The sequence below is a fragment of the Ranitomeya imitator genome, chromosome 2, assembly GCF_032444005.1.
Source record: "Ranitomeya imitator isolate aRanImi1 chromosome 2, aRanImi1.pri, whole genome shotgun sequence".
Lineage (NCBI taxonomy): Eukaryota > Metazoa > Chordata > Amphibia > Anura > Dendrobatidae > Ranitomeya > Ranitomeya imitator.
This window is the reverse complement of record NC_091283.1, coordinates 757,895,282-757,911,424: the sequence shown is the minus strand read 5'-3', so window position 1 is coordinate 757,911,424 and position 16,143 is coordinate 757,895,282. Positions and strand designations below refer to the sequence as shown.

The 16,143-nt window shown below is 42.8% G+C and overlaps 1 protein-coding gene across 1 annotated transcript in view; it reads left to right on the top strand.

The window, feature by feature from the left end:
- Positions 1-16,143, top strand: part of MICU1 (mitochondrial calcium uptake 1) — a 263,538-nt gene that overhangs the window by 8,986 nt on the left and 238,409 nt on the right. The window contains exon 2 of the mRNA XM_069753326.1: positions 5,648-5,809. Coding sequence (XP_069609427.1) covers positions 5,649-5,809 — 161 coding nt within the window. The 5' untranslated portion in view covers position 5,648. The remainder of the gene's footprint in view (positions 1-5,647; positions 5,810-16,143) is intronic.

Sequence of the window (16,143 nt, the reverse complement as noted above, 5' to 3'; positions counted from 1 at the left end):
GTACTGGATTTTGTTCCAGTAGAGCCAATTGCCTTTTAAGGCCCTGATGCTTTTCTTCTGTACGGCTCCATGTAATATATCTGGCACATGTATGGCATTCTTTCCCCTGTTTACTAAAATGGTTAAGAAGGCATCTGGTTAATATTAAAGGGGTTTTCCCACGAACAAAAGTGAATTTTAATCAATAGATCTTGGAGTAATAATAACTTCTACAATTTGATGTGATTAAATAAAATGTCCCTGTGCTGAGATAATCTTATAAATGTGCCCCTGCTGTGTACTGTGTAATGGCTGTGTTTACCCGTGCAGAGACATGGTCTCAACATACCACAGGTCCTGGGCGGGGGAAAGAAAAAGAGAGTATACAGACAGGACAGCATGGGCTTTGGGAAAATGGCCGCCGCGATCTCTTCTGCGCACGCGCGGCATCCCGCGGCCATTTTCCTGAAGCCCCGTGCAGCAGAGCACTACATCTGCGCACGCGCGGCCCCAGGAAGATGGCCGCCCGCACCGATGAAAGGAATGACAGCGCAGATCGCGCGCTGTGTCTTCACGTGGGCACAGGGAATCCGGACCTTGGACATGCGCACACCACTACGCCACCAACGGAAACCTGGGGAAGAAAAGAACGCTGTGAACACGCCCACCTGACCAGACCAGCCTGATTGACAGGCGAAAACGCCGACTTTGGTAATGTACAGTGGGGCAAAAAAGTATTTAGTCAGTCAGCAATAGTGCAAGTTCCACCACTTAAAAAGATGAGAGGCGTCTGTAATTTACATCATAGGTAGACCTCAACTATGGGAGACAAACTGAGAAAAAAAAATCCAGAAAATCACATTGTCTGTTTTTTTAACATTTTATTTGCATATTATGGTGGAAAATAAGTATTTGGTCAGAAACAAAATTTCATCTCAATACTTTGTAATATATCCTTTGTTGGCAATGACAGAGGTCAAACGTTTTCTGTAAGTCTTCACAAGGTTGCCACACACTGTTGTTGGTATGTTGGCCCATTCCTCCATGCAGATCTCCTCTAGAGCAGTGATGTTTTTGGCTTTTCGCTTGGCAACACGGACTTTCAACTCCCTCCAAAGGTTTTCTATAGGGTTGAGATCTGGAGACTGGCTAGGCCACTCCAGGACCTTGAAATGCTTCTTACGAAGCCACTCCTTCGTTAACCTGGCGGTGTGCTTTGGATCATTGTCATGTTGAAAGACCCAGCCACGTTTCATCTTCAATGCCCTTGCTGATGGAAGGAGGTTTCGACTCAAAATCTCACGATACATGGCCCCATTCATTCTTTCATGTACCCGGATCAGTCGTCCTGGCCCCTTTGCAGAGAAACAGCCCCAAAGCATGATGTTTCCACCACCATGCTTTACAGTAGGTATGGTGTTTGATGGATGCAATTCAGTATTCTTTTTCCTCCAAACACGACAAATTGTGTTTCTACCAAACAGTTCCAGTTTGGTTTCATCAGACCATGGGACATTCTCCCAAAACTCCTCTGGATCATCCAAATGCTCTCTAGCAAACTTCAGACGGGCCCGGACATGTACTGGCTTAATCAGTGGGACACGTCTGGCATTGCAGGATCTGAGTCCATGGTGGCGTAGTGTGTTACTTATGGTAGGCCTTGTTACATTGGTCCCAGCTTTCTGCAGTTCATTCACTAGGTCCCCCCGCGTGGTTCTGGGATTTTTGCTCACCGTTCTTGTGATCATTCTGACCCCACGGGGTGGGATTTTGCGTGGAGCCCCAGATCGAGGGAGATTATCAGTGGTCTTGTATGTCTTCCATTTTCTAATTATTGCTCCCACTGTTGATTTCTTCACTCCAAGCTGGTTGGCTATTGCAGATTCAGTCTTCCCAGCCTGGTGCAGGGCTACAATTTTGTTTCTGGTGTCCTTTGACCGCTCTTTGGTCTTCACCATAATGGAGTTTGGAGTCAGACTGTTTGAGGGTGTGCACAGGTGTCTTTTTATACTGATAACAAGTTTAAACAGGTGCCATTACTACAGGTAATGAGTGGAGGAAAGAGGAGACTCTTAAAGAAGAAGTTACAGGTCTGTGAGAGCCAGAAATCTTGATTGTTTGTTTCTGACCAAATACTTATTTTCCACCATAATATGCAAATAAAATGTTAAAAAAACAGACAATGTGATTTTCTGGATTTTTTTTTTCTCAGTTTGTCTCCCATAGTTGAGGTCTACCTATGATGTAAATTACAGACGCCTCTCATCTTTTTAAGTGGTGGAACTTGCACTATTGCTGACTGACTAAATACTTTTTTGCCCCACTGTATTTCTCGGCATACATGGGGAATCAGGGTACACTACATACACTATAGTAACGCACAGCGCAGGCCCTATTTAACAGTATTTATATCTCAATCTCAAAAAACGGGGTGACAGGTTCCCTTTAACGCATTTCACTATGTAATGAATAAAGATTTTCAACTGGAATTTTTCATTCAGTGATATTTAGGATGTGGTATTTGTGTTCCCTTTATTTTTTTGAGCAGTGTATATATGATGTAATTTATCTAGGCCCACCATATCAATTTGGATCATTAGATGTATAATACTATTGTTACCGAAAAGGTCATTCACTGTGCAGTCCCTCACACAAGAGGCGTTTACTTTTTTTTAATTATTATATGTTGTTTTGGCTGCAGAGGAAAAAAAATGCAGTAAAATCGCTGCTTGTGAACATGGCCTTTCTTTATTTTTTACTCTAGGAATTTTTCTACTTTTTCAAAACCAGTCGGAGAGCTGCTTGCATGAAAGGTTCTCGTTACTACTCCTGTCTTGTCTCTTCTGATTATTCTGCCATGTAACATTCTCTTTTTTATTCCTCTTGGAAATTAATATGTTGACAACTGGCAATATGCTGACATTCTCTTATTTTTGCAACTGGAAACAGCTGTCTATTCAAGTTTCTAGTAGGAAAAACATAGCAGCAGACCGCGTTCTAAGAAAAGATGTTTCAGAATTATTTCATCGCACATACAAATATTTACTAAAACGGACAAGTCCGGGGACCTGACCTGTCGCCTATAATGCCTGCTCTGTGATAATGCTATGCATAGGGTAGTGTATTATTATTACTGAACGCCATCCTAAGCGTGGAGTGAGCTCCTTATCATGTCCTTCATTATAGTGGATCAGTGAACTTCAGATCCCTCATATGCGCTGTAGTTATCAGATGGATATTTTGACCCGGATCATATTGATGGGAAATGTACTTGTTGTATTTAAAGCTATAAAAGCATTCCTGTTAGACACTCATAGTAGCTGTCCAACGCTGCCCCGTGTTTGGCTTAGCTGTGGTCTTTACTGCATTGCAGAAATTGCTACCAACTAGCAGCTGCCAGCAAATAAATCTGCCGGCGTGTTGAATTACTGGATGAGACTGAAAGGGAGATTCCAAGCTGGCGAGAATGACATTGACAAGTAAAGGGAGAGCGCTGGATGCGTTAATAAAAGCTATACGTCTACGGCTAAAAGAATGGGACTGTGGACACGGAAACTGCTGTAGCTTTCATATAGATCATAGCCATAAACGCTGCATTATTTGCGGTACAGGGTATTTTAGCAGAGAAATGACATACTGTGCACGGAGACCTTGCTTGTTAATTAACCTCTTTATAGTTTATATGATTAAAAAGTTACTTAGAATTGTTATATAAATTAATCCCATTAGGAAAGCGGATTTATCATGTAAACCGTATCATGCAGTTATATAAAATGCCTAAATACGGTATGATATGATTGGAGCACATGATGCCATCTTTCACTAAATACTACAACCAAAGTTAACCATAGACTTCACGGTTTTGTTGCCCTTATTACATCACCTGCCTCTGCGGATCCCTCTACTAAATCCATGGGATCACATTGACCTTAGAAATACAGAAAGCCCGGATTTCCTATTCAGAGCAACCGGTGTAATAATGTATGGCCACATCAAGTCTGTTACAATGCGAACCTTTTGCAGGGTTAATTTAGGGCTTAAAGATGAGGTTTGTCAAGATGAGGCAACTGTTCTTAAAGGGGTAAAAGCCTGTAGCTATATATTGGCAATTGTTGAACAGCTATCAACATCCAGACATCCCCAATAATCCTTTCAATGAAGGGGATACATCACTGCTGTATTACTGCATCCCTTTGTTTTTTCAGTGTACCGCAGCTCCGGCGGCTAGAGATGAGCGAATTTGCTCGGGTTCCCTCTTATTCGGCAAGCTGCAGAGGGAACCCGACTTCCTGATTCACGCTGGCTGATCAACTGATCAGAGCCGCAGCCACATGTGTCGCGGGTGTGTCACAGTCATGAAACATGCATGGAGAGCCGGTTTATGTGGCGCAGTTTGGACGCAGGGGACCGCGGTGGCGCAGTTTGGACGCAGGGGACCGCGGTGGCGCAGTTTGGACGCATGGGACCGCGGTGGCACAGTTTGGACGCAGGGGACCGCGGTGGCGCAGTTTGGACGCAGACGACCGCGGTGGCGCAGTTTGGACGCAGGGGACCGCGGTGGCGCAGTTTTGACGCAGGGGACTGCGGTGGGGCAATTTGGATGCAGGGGACTGCGGTGGGGCAATTTGGATGCAGGGGACTGCGGTGGGGCAATTTGGATGCAGGGGACTGCGGTGGGGCAGTTTGGATGCAGGGGACTGCGGTGGGGCAATTTGGATGCAGTGGACTGCGGTGGGGCAGTTTGGATGCAGGGGACTGCGGTAGGGCAATTTGGATGCAGGGGACAGCGGTGGTGCAGTTTGGACGCAGGGGACTGCGGTGGGGCAGTTTTGACACAGGGAATAATGCTGATTATCATAGGAAGGTGTCGGAACACTGATGACGATAGAACTTCCTGCATATAAGGCTGTATAATCGCTGAAGAGTCGGAGACCACGCTGACCTCCGTCCATCAATTAAGGCCACAACTGGACCATGTATCAATGAGAAAAGGTGGCCTGATCTAGAGAATATTGTTTTTGTTTTTTACATTGTGTGGACTGCTGGCTGCTGTGGTGTATTCATTACCTGGAAAGGATAGTGCACCAGACTTCATTAATGGAGTAAGGAAAGTCATGGAGGCAATGTGATGCTCTGCTGGATGGATTGTGGCCATCATGTGGATGTTCTTTTCAGTTGCGTTATTAGCTCAGTTTAAGGAGTTCAACCCGATCAGACATCTGTGTGATGTATTGTATTGGAAATTATGTCAAATCCTTTTCTGTCCCTCCACAATATACAGGACTGCAGTGTCAGGCTCCAACTCAAGAAGTGCAGCAGCAGCAAATATGTAGAGAAGATCACCGCACTCCAGTAGAAAGTGATATTGGCTACAAAGGCTCTTTACTCATCAAACACATTTTCCACTGTTAGACTGCAGAAACGCTAAACCTGCGACATACTTTTACAGTGGCTGAAGTTTAAAGCTTTGTACCTTAACAGTTAACATATATTTGGCCGATATATATTCTATACATATCTATATCTAAGTTTTCAAGATGGAGGCATATACCGTACTTAGTTTTAATAAACATGTATGACTTTGGTTAAAAGGTGGTCTGGCATGGGACTCTTCCTGTGATATGTGCATAATACAAAATGCTTCTTTCAAACTTTGTGTGTTTAATAGGATGTTTCGTCTTCGCTTCTTGCCTGCGGTGGCAGGATTGGCAACTGTGTCCCGTCGGTACCATGGAGTAGCTAATCCAGTGCGCAGCAGACGGAGATTAATGCTTGCTGCTTTTGTGGGAGCAACTGCAGTATCAGCCAGTGCCGGATTACTCTGGAAGAGGTGAGAGGATGCTAAAATATTTTGTCCTTATTGCTGTGTGTCTGTATTTTTATCTGAAATCTTAATTTGATATCAGGAATCATTGCCAGTAGTCCAAACGATTTGGCGTTTTTGTTAATCTAACTTATAAGTTAACTAGATGGTGGCCCGATTCTAACGCATCGGGTATTCTAGAATATGCATGTCCACGTAGTATATTGCCCAGCCATGTAGTATATTGCCCAGCCATGTAGTATATTGCCCAGCCACGTAGTATATTGCCCAGCCACGTAGTATATTGCCCAGCCACGTAGTATATTGCCCAGCCACGTAGTATATTGCCCAGCCACGTAGTATATTGCCCAGCCACGTAGTATATTGCCCAGCCACGTAGTATATTGCCCAGCCACGTAGTATATTGCCCAGCCACGTAGTATATTGCACAGCGACGGAGTATGCAGCACAGAGCCATGTAGTATACAGACTTAAAATAAAAAATAAACATATACTCACCCTCTGAAGTCCTGGCCCTGTGTGCGGTGCACCCGGCAGCTTCCGGTCCCAGGGTTGGTATGGGCGCAGGACCTGTGATGAGGTCGCGGTCACATGACCATGACGTCATGGAAGGTCCTTGTCGCATACCATCTTTGCCACCGGAAACCTGCCGCTTGTATCGAGCGGTCACCGGAGCATCGCGAGGAGCGGGGAAGGCGCCAGAATGTGAGTATATGATGATTTTTTATTTTTTTAATTATTTTTAACATTAGATCTTTTTACTATTGAGGCTGCATAGGCAGCATCAATAGTAAAAAAAAAGTTGGTCACACAGGGTTAATAGCAGCGTTAATGGAGTGCGTTACACTGCGGCATAACGCGGTCCATTAGCGCTGCCATTAATCCTGTGTGAGGGCTGACTGGAGGGGAATAAGGAGAGGGAACTGACTGCGGGGAGGAAGGAGCAGCCATGTTGCCGCCGGACTGCGCCCGTTGCTGATTGGTCGTGGGCGTTTTGCCACAACCAATCAGCGACTTGGATTCCATGACAGATAGAGGCTGCGACCAATGAATATCCGTGACAGAAAGACGGAAGTGACCCTTAGACAATTATATAGTAGATTGAACTTGTATTTTTTTCCATAATTTTGCCCTAAATGGAAAGTTTTGAAACTCTGCAAATCACTTTATTAGATGTAAGTGGCAGTAACCCCTGCTTTTCCCCAGTCTGTTTACCCTTTCAGCTGCATTGATATCAGAATCTACTGGAGAGTACAGATGATGGCAGTGCACATGACACTTTGTGCTCAGTGAAGGAAATACACATCATGTTGGTCACTCAGTACATCTTCGGTACCAATGTGATCAGCTGCAGGAGAATCCTCACCCCACTTTTCAGATGTAAGAAGATGTGCACCTAATGTATATTCTGAATAGATGTGCGAGACACTAGTGGTGACAACCTGCTGTCTAAAATCTTGCAAAATCACCATCCCCATCTCAGGAGTGGTTTCGGAGCAGTTGTCCTAATCCTGGCTCTCACTGCCCCAGTGCTTGTGCAGGTGCCCTGTTATCTCTGTAAATACCGTAATAGCAGCGTTGCCTCAGAACAAACACCGAGGGCAGAATGTGTTACAGCAGATCTTGTGCTGAGCTTTATAGCCCTAATACTACAGCTCTGCTTCTCAACAGAACGGTCACTCAAGTAGGAGTGTCTTCCTTTCTAGGAACCAGCAACTGAAATTACATGCAATAATGTTATTTTTCTGTCTTTTTTTTTATAAGCAAGATAAAATACCCTGCTTGAAGTAATGCGTGAAAATAGTGTATTACTGTAAAATAGAGCAGGTTTACTGGACAGAAAGTCCTCTGCAGTTGTTGGTTGTTTCTGAACCACAAACCAGAAGGCTGCTATAAAGTTTGCTCTGTTCTGTTAGTAGAGAGGACAGATGCGTATTATTGTTTTTTGTGTTTAACACTTGACGTCTTTGTTACTTTGGTCGGCCCCTCTAGGCTCAGAATGACATTTGAATTGATCATACGGTAACTAGAGTATAGAAAGTTGTTAGGTTCACATTGAACATCTACTTTAACAGAACCTGAGACATGGGGTGAATTTATTGTTCAATGTCACTGAAAAATAAAAGCCTGAGTGTTCTCTCGTCTCCAAGCCACACACATCTCGGCTGTCTGGTCTGTGCACAGCTGTGTGACTCCTATTAACCTTCATATATGCCCCCTGGTGGTGGCAGCTCGCACCTACACGATTATTACCCTCACTAGAAACTGGAACATCACATCCTTAGACCTTATTCAGATGTCTGCGTTGAATGGACCTGCTCTGTGTTTTTAACGTATAGAACACGTAAACCTTAATCTAATCCTAGTTTATGCAAAAATCTAAGAGACAAGTCGTTTTTTTTTTTTCCTGGACCACTGATGGAAAATGCCAATACAAGTCTATGAACCTGTGATAAACTCTTGGGATAAGCCGACAGGATCAGAATGATTTCTGATCTGACTGCTGCAAGTGGATGGCATCTATGTAAAAAAACAAAACACAAAGTCATAACCCTTTAGGATGCGACCAATGATGGATCGATCTGTCAGTGGGCATTTAAAGGGTTATTCCAACTTTGCTCATTTCCACATGGTGATGCGAGCAGTGTCTGTGACGGCGTCACTTCTGCAGATGCCTGCTGGGACGTGTGCGAGGAGCAGTTATTGTACACCTGCTGTATTCCTGTGGATAGGACAAGTGCACCATACCTGCCAATGATGCACGTGTCCCAGACGGTATCTGTAAAATGACCATCTCCAGTGCTGCTCACTTCTCTACTGGAATAATCCTTTAAGACCGACCTAATGTTCCAACACTAGAATAAGGGAAACTTAGATTAGATTAGGGAGCAATGGGGAGCCATGTATGTGCATACTCATATCAAGGACTATAATATCAAGTTCACAGGAATAGTGAATGTAAAGTAGGCTTGGTGCATGTTGTTTAAATCAAGCAGGGTGGGACCAATAAGTTAAAATGTAACCTTTAATCGTTATACTAAAAACTGCGGAACAACAAAAGTCCAACTGTGATTACACTCAAACGTGTGCAGCCGATAACATATTTGCCAAAGTGATGAAAACTACCAACTAATATCACAAATAGACAAATCCACGAACAAGTACGTATATCCAAATAAATACAAAAATAGAAATCTTACGACCAATTTAAGAGGACTTGTAAATGGTCCTTCATATTCAGCAACATTTATACGACAATGTGTTTAAACTGTATATACATCAAACAGGAACAATTTCCATTACCAATATAAAGAAAAGGGAGCAATCTCACCTCATATTCTTTTGTTCATTTAATAGAGCGAGAATAGCCCTTAAAAACTGGTGCCATACGAGTAGGGGAGGCACTTCTTCTGTCCATACATTACCCCACGTAGATCACCAGTCTGTAATCATAGCGTCACCCCAAGGTACTAGTTCATGGATTTGTCTATTTGTGATATTAGTTGGTGGTTTTCATCACTTTGGCAAATATGTTATCGGCTGCACACGTTTGAGTGTAATCACTGAGTTGGACTTTTGTTGTTCCGCAGTTTTTAGTATAACAATTAAAGGTTAAATTTTAACTTATTGGTCCCACCCTGCTTGATTTAAAATTTTTTGGACTGGTGGTCATAGTCTTATTTTGGTGCATATTTTTTACCCACACATATGGTCCCCCATTCACTCTTCTTTCTTTATAGTGAAAGTTAAATTGATATTACTAATAAACTCCTCTGGAATATCCCACCAAAATGAAAAAATTGTAGTAGTTTACTATTTTTTTAATTTATTTTACTCGCTTATATAGCACTATTAATTCCACAGCGCTTTACAGACCTTATCATCGCTGTCCCCATTGCTGCTCACAACCTAAATTCCCTATCAGTAAGTCTTTGGCGTGTGGGAGGAAACCCACGCAAACACTGGGACAACATACATCTCCTTGGTGGGATTTGAACCCAGGACCCCAGTTTGGCAAGGCTGCAGTGCTAACCACAGGGAGAACTTTTGAAAACGTTACCACGAAACGAGGATTCTTACCTGGTTCTGTGCAATACAAGGCCAATATGGGTAATTGCTTTATTTAAATTGGGTCCGTATTTTGAGTATGACAATGGGGTGACTCTGTGACATTATTGAAGATTGTCTGATATACTATTTTATCCTCCTGTTGTAGTGAAGGTGGTTTATGACTTGTGTACTTATTGTATGGACCACATTCAACCATTTATTCAGTATGACATGGTCGGTGACTAGATGACACTTTTTTACTTTGCCTGATAAACTAATTGATTCTAAATTGATACTGAAATACTGATTTGATACTGAAACGTGTACTTATTGTATGGACCACATTTAAAGGGAACCTGTCACCCCCAAAATCGAAGGTGAGCTAAGCCCACCAGCATCAGGGGCTTATCTACAGCATTCTGTAATGCTGTAGATAAGCTCCCGATGTATCCTGAAAGATGAGAAAAAGAGGTTAGATTATACTCACCCAGGGGCGGTCCCGGTCCTGTCCGATGGGTGTTGCGGTCCGGTGCTGCGCCTCCTATCTTCATCAGATGACGTCCTCTTCTTGTCTTCATGCTGCGGCTCTGGCGCAGGTGTACTTTGTCTGCCCTGTTGAGGGCAGAGCAAAGTACTGCAGTGCGCAGGCGCTGGGCCTCTCTGACCATTTCCGGCGCCTGCACACTGCAGTACTTTGCTCTGCCCTCAACAGGGCAGACAAAGTACACCTGCGCCAGAGCCGCAGCGTGAAGACAAGAATAGGACGTGATTGTAAGAAAATGCGACGCCCATCGTACCGGGACCGCCCCTGGATGAGTATAATCTAACCTCTTTTTCTTATATTTCAGGTTACAACGGGTGCTTATCTACAGCATTACAGAATGCTGTAGATAAGCCCCTGATGCTGGTGGGCTTAGCTCACTTTCGATTTTGGGGGTGACAGGTTCCTTTTAACCATGATTAGTATGGTAGGTCATGTTTATTGATGAATACTTACACCGTATCTATATTATACATTGATGTTCTATAACGTTTTTTGCACAGGACTGGGACGTTTTCACTCTTCCTTTTAAGTCTTTTGCCATTGTAATTGAGATTTTTATTGTTTTTTCTCTTTTCAATAACAATTAAGAGATTATAGTAAATTATTCCAATTTGTTTTCGCTTTGGTGTCCTATCATGGACTAGTGGAGTAGGCCGCCTGGGAGCAGCCATGCTATGCTGAGGATGACTGTGCGGGACAAGCTTGGAGGAGGTGGAGGCTGCTGCACCAGATCATAAACAAGGACGAGGCATTGGCTGTGTTGTATGCTGCAGACTTTTTGCTGCTGCTGCTTCTCCTCCACTTTGTTTTGACCACGGCTGTCAACTATACCCAGTGTAAATGCGCAGTGCTAGTAGGTAGCAGTGAGCCATAGGCTGGGTAACCATGGCCTAAGGCATTCTTGCTGCAATTACATGCAATGCCATTGTGGTATACAGGAGATTTACTGTAAATTGTTGCTTAATGTTTCAAGTTCTAGCATGTTATGTGCAACCATAATATTAAAAGTCTATCTTCAGGATAGATGCTAAAAATATCGGATCGGTGGAGGTTTGATCCCAGCAACCACAGCGCTCGGCTGTCAGAAGCGGTGTGGACTCCTTTGCTTGCTACATTATCGGGCACAGCTTCCTACCTCTGGTAGTGTCTGTCCCTGGTATTGCGGCTTAATCCTATTCAATTGAAGGGGCATATTTTGCAGTGAGCTACAATAACAGTCACTACCAAAAGTATGGAGTTACAACTGGTTAACAAATAAATGGTATGGTGGAGCCAGTAAGTAGTCGGACCCCTATCAATTTGATATTGATGGCCTATCCCAGGCAGGCAGTCTTTGTTTCAAAGAACCCCTGTAGATTTAAAGATTGGTCTTCATTCACTTAAATGTTGTAAGTTTATAGGTTTAGCAAAAGTCTTGAACCATGAACATCTAGATTTCACAGTTATGCTTGCACAGGTTCCACTGTGTTTTTTGAAGAAAGTTGTGGAAAGGTCTCATCGGTAGGTTTATTATGAAGACTATTTACTCTGTTGTTGGAGCGTTTTAGCTGCTCAGAGGGTAGTTTTCCAGCGCTGGTGTCCAGATCTGACCAAAGACAACCTCTGCATGTTGTTTGTATGTTCTTCCCCTATTTGTGTGGGTTTCTTCCTGCTACTCCAATTTCCTCCCACACTCCAAAGACATACTGATGGAGAATTTAGATTGTCCTCACTCACTGATCACTTTGTGGCTCGCATTCTCTGTAAAAACATAGGCCTATAATAAGTGTTTCTCAACTCCAGTCCACAAGGCCCCTCAACAGATCATGATTTGAAGACATCCTATAGAGATATTTCTGATGCCTTGCAAATAATTCTATCACCTGTGCAATACTAAGGAAACCCTGAAAACATGACCTGTTATGGGGCCTTGGAGTTGAATCACTTGGCTAAATAAGCAATAAAAATCAGTCCTAACAGTCCTAATGATAAATAACTGAGAACTCAAGATATATACTGTACCTGGTGTAGTGGAACCACTGTGCTATGGTCCGAGGAGAGCCTGGAGGGGCATAACTAGGCGAACACCTGACTCCTCAGTAGAGCCCCTGATGGTGGCGTTGGACTTGGCTTCAGAAGGACACCAGATGCTACACCAGGACAGACCACGGACTCACTGCAGCTGACACCAAGGGGCAGGTAGCTGGAAGAAGCAGGCACGGCAGGGACACAGGAACCACAGGTGCTTGCTTCAACGGCTGGTAACTAGGCAGGCACTAGCAGGTGCAGGCTGCAATCCAGGTAGTCACTAGTGGGTGCGGGCTGGATCGCCTGAGAAACAGGTGAGCACGGCTGGTACAGCTGGTATATAGGTGAGCGCTGGCTGGTGCAGGCTGGTATACAGGCAGGTACTGGAAGACCAACTAAAACATAGGACCTGAGAACTAATAAATGTGCAACAAACAGACTATACATGTTGCTCAGGCACCTCCAAGTGTCTCCCAGCCATTGGCTGGGGACACTTAAGGACAGCACGCACTGTCCCTTAAAGAGGATGGGAGTGAGCGCCTTAAGCTCAGTGCTCAGGGATCTTTGAGTCTTGATCAGACCCCGGGCAGCAGGAGGGGATGGAGTAAGTGTGGGACTGGGGCCGCTGTGGTGAGTAAGTCAGCGTTCCCTACTAGGGGAAGTGTGCAGGGACACCGGCGCTACATATACTTTGCAAAACAATACATTATGTTTTAATAGTCCTAAGTTTTTTTTCCCAGCTCTATATAAGGTTATTAAATACTAAGAAACATGGAGTCAATGCAGTCTGTCTATAAATGTACACATAGTTCAGGAATGATTCTTACCCATATAGATCCCTGTAGGACTCAGGACCCACATTCCTGAACCACGTAGTTCACACTTATGTCCCTTATAGATTTATTTGAGTCTATTAACATGCATTAAGGTGAACTGCACTTTAATGATTAATGGTGCTGACACTTGTCCTGATATGTAGACTTTCCAAGGTGCACTCACATACTCTCACTGGGATAGGAATTTTTCTGCTTGATTCAGGAACACTATTCCTCCGATCCTTATACTGTTATGTTGACCCTTGGACTCTTCTTACCCGAGTCCTTCATTATTAACCTTGATTTTTCTCTGTTGCTTTCTGTTCATACTGATGTCTAAATTATGTTGTTATATGATGAAATAATAAAAATATTTTTGTACATTTTATAGACAGATTGCCTTGACTCTGTTTCTCAGCATGTAATCGCATTTATAGGAGTGTTCTGTTGCCAAATGATAATTTTGAGAGCGGCTATTGGGCCTCCATTCACATTTTTTGTGACGATTGTTGTTCTGACATATGAGTTTCTATAAAAGTTTACGTTGTTGCCTTCTGTGACAGGCACAGGGAATTGCACAAAATGAGTACAACCAGCTATGCAAGTCACTACTCTAATGATATTTTGAGGACAGGTTTGGCATGTGGGTCTACATATTCAGTCAATGACCTATGAACCAATGTCTCCAAAGATTCTCATTTTCTTGTTAACCCTCCGTCACATACAATATTCGGACTAACGAGCTCACATACAATGTGCCTGTCAGGCGCCTGCTGGAAAAATACCTATAATATCTAATGTTTGCAATTTCAGTGCTCTAAAAGTGATCAGTGACCTTCATAGGGATGTAATAAAAGAGACTACACATAATCAGTTGCAAAAAAAAACATTTACTTAACATAAAACTAATAACTATGAAATACAAACTTTTCAAAACTCCCGCCAAATAGTCCCCAGTTCGACTCTCTCAAAAAAATGTACAAAGAAAATTTTTGAACACAAACTTAATTTTAAGGTACCTTAAGTACTATTAAAAACATATTCAATCAGAAGTAGATGCTGAGGTTTCCCCAGAAAAGTCACACTTGCAGAGCAAATAGCAAGAATTACACACCATTTTTGCATGTGTCAGGCAAATTGCTTTATGACATTTGAGACATTCATAATTTGAAAGCCTTCTGGTTCCGCTTTCCGTTTGGCAGGTGGTGCATCTCCTTCTTTTGTGAGGTGGTGCAGATGGTGACTTTTCACCATCATCTTCTGGGCGGAACCTTTTGAGCTGAACTTGAAGGCGAGAGGGGATACCGATTGTTTTCATGCTTCTCCTGCGTAGCTCTCCAAGTACTAGTTCTTTTCCAATATAATATGATCCAACTTCTTCATCCTCACCACTGTCTGTTTCAGAATCCAGGACACATTCTTCCACCTCATCATGAGAATCAATCTCACTTTCCTCTCCTAAATCCTCATTCAGTGTGAGGTCTCTATCATCTAACAGCATGTTTGTTACTTCCTCAACATCAAGTTGTTTGGATAAATTGTACATTTTCCTCTCCATTTCAGCAGATAATCTGAAGCAAGAGAAGGAATATGTTAGGGAACTACTGTATATGCCTGAGCAGCACACTTTCTTTTATAAAATCTCCCTTATTTCTATGAAATATCCTCACATTTTGTTCTATACATTCATAAAACAAGCTAAATAAACTATTGTGATGAATAAAAACATAAAATACCAACCTTACTGAATGTGACGTATTCACATACAATGAGCCTGAGAGATCTGTGCAGCTATATCCTCTCCCCTGAAGCTCTGAAATCCAACTGTGATATCAGGTTTCACAGACCTTCAAGAGACAGGAGACTACCTGGAGGGAGGGGGTTTCCTCACAATCTGGTGAGGAAGGAGAAATGAAAGTAAAAGAGAAGCGCCTGTCAGATCAGTTGTATGTGACGGAGGGTTAAGGGATCACCTTTAGTTTATTGCTAACTGTGCTCCCGTCAGTAGCCGTCATTATTCTGAACACTGGCCTTTGTTAATTATTCATAAGGGATTTTGACATAGGCTAGATGACCATCAGGAAGATTTATTAGATCTGTGTTGGCCACCTAGCCAGGGGGTTAAGGAGGTTCAATAGTGTAATTACATTAATAGAGAGAGTCGCATTTAGTGCTCTGCCTGTGTAATGTAACCTTTGATCGGAAGTGGTCCTGCACAGATCCCCAAGATGGCAACATCAACATTTGTCTGTTCATCTGGTGAAAGCAGCTGCCAAGCATAGACTTAATTACAGTGTTCATGTGATTATTCACATGCTGCACAGTCAGTTGCCAATATTTGGGAATATATAACTAGCAGTAGTTGCACAGTCTGAACATACGGTATATTATAGGGGTGCTACATCAACACAATATTTAATGACCAAAAGGGGAAGAAGAAAGCAATACAATATCGATGTGCACATCTGTGTGTAATATCAAATTTATTTTATTGAAAACGTTAATACTCCATAAAAACAACTATAATTCAAAAGAAAAGAAAATACACAACAATGATGTTCCATAAGTATGCATATACATAACATACAAAAATAATAGATAAATCCCATACACACATATGGGTGACAAAATATTCAAGAGTAAACCCTAGGTATGTGAAAAAGGTGCAGGATATTGAGCAAGTTGAAAATACCGTATATGCTCATATTAAAGTGCAAACTTTAAAGCTAATAAAATGGTGATTAAACCTAAAGGCTATGTGCACACGTTGCGGATTAGCCTTAGGAATTTCTGGTGCGGATTCTGCCTTTCCTGGCAGAAAACACACCTGCGGATTTGTCGCGTTTTTTGTGCGGTTCCGCAGCGTTTTTTGTGCATTTTTGCTGCGGTTTTCTTGCGGATTTGCTGCGTTTTTTTACCCCTGT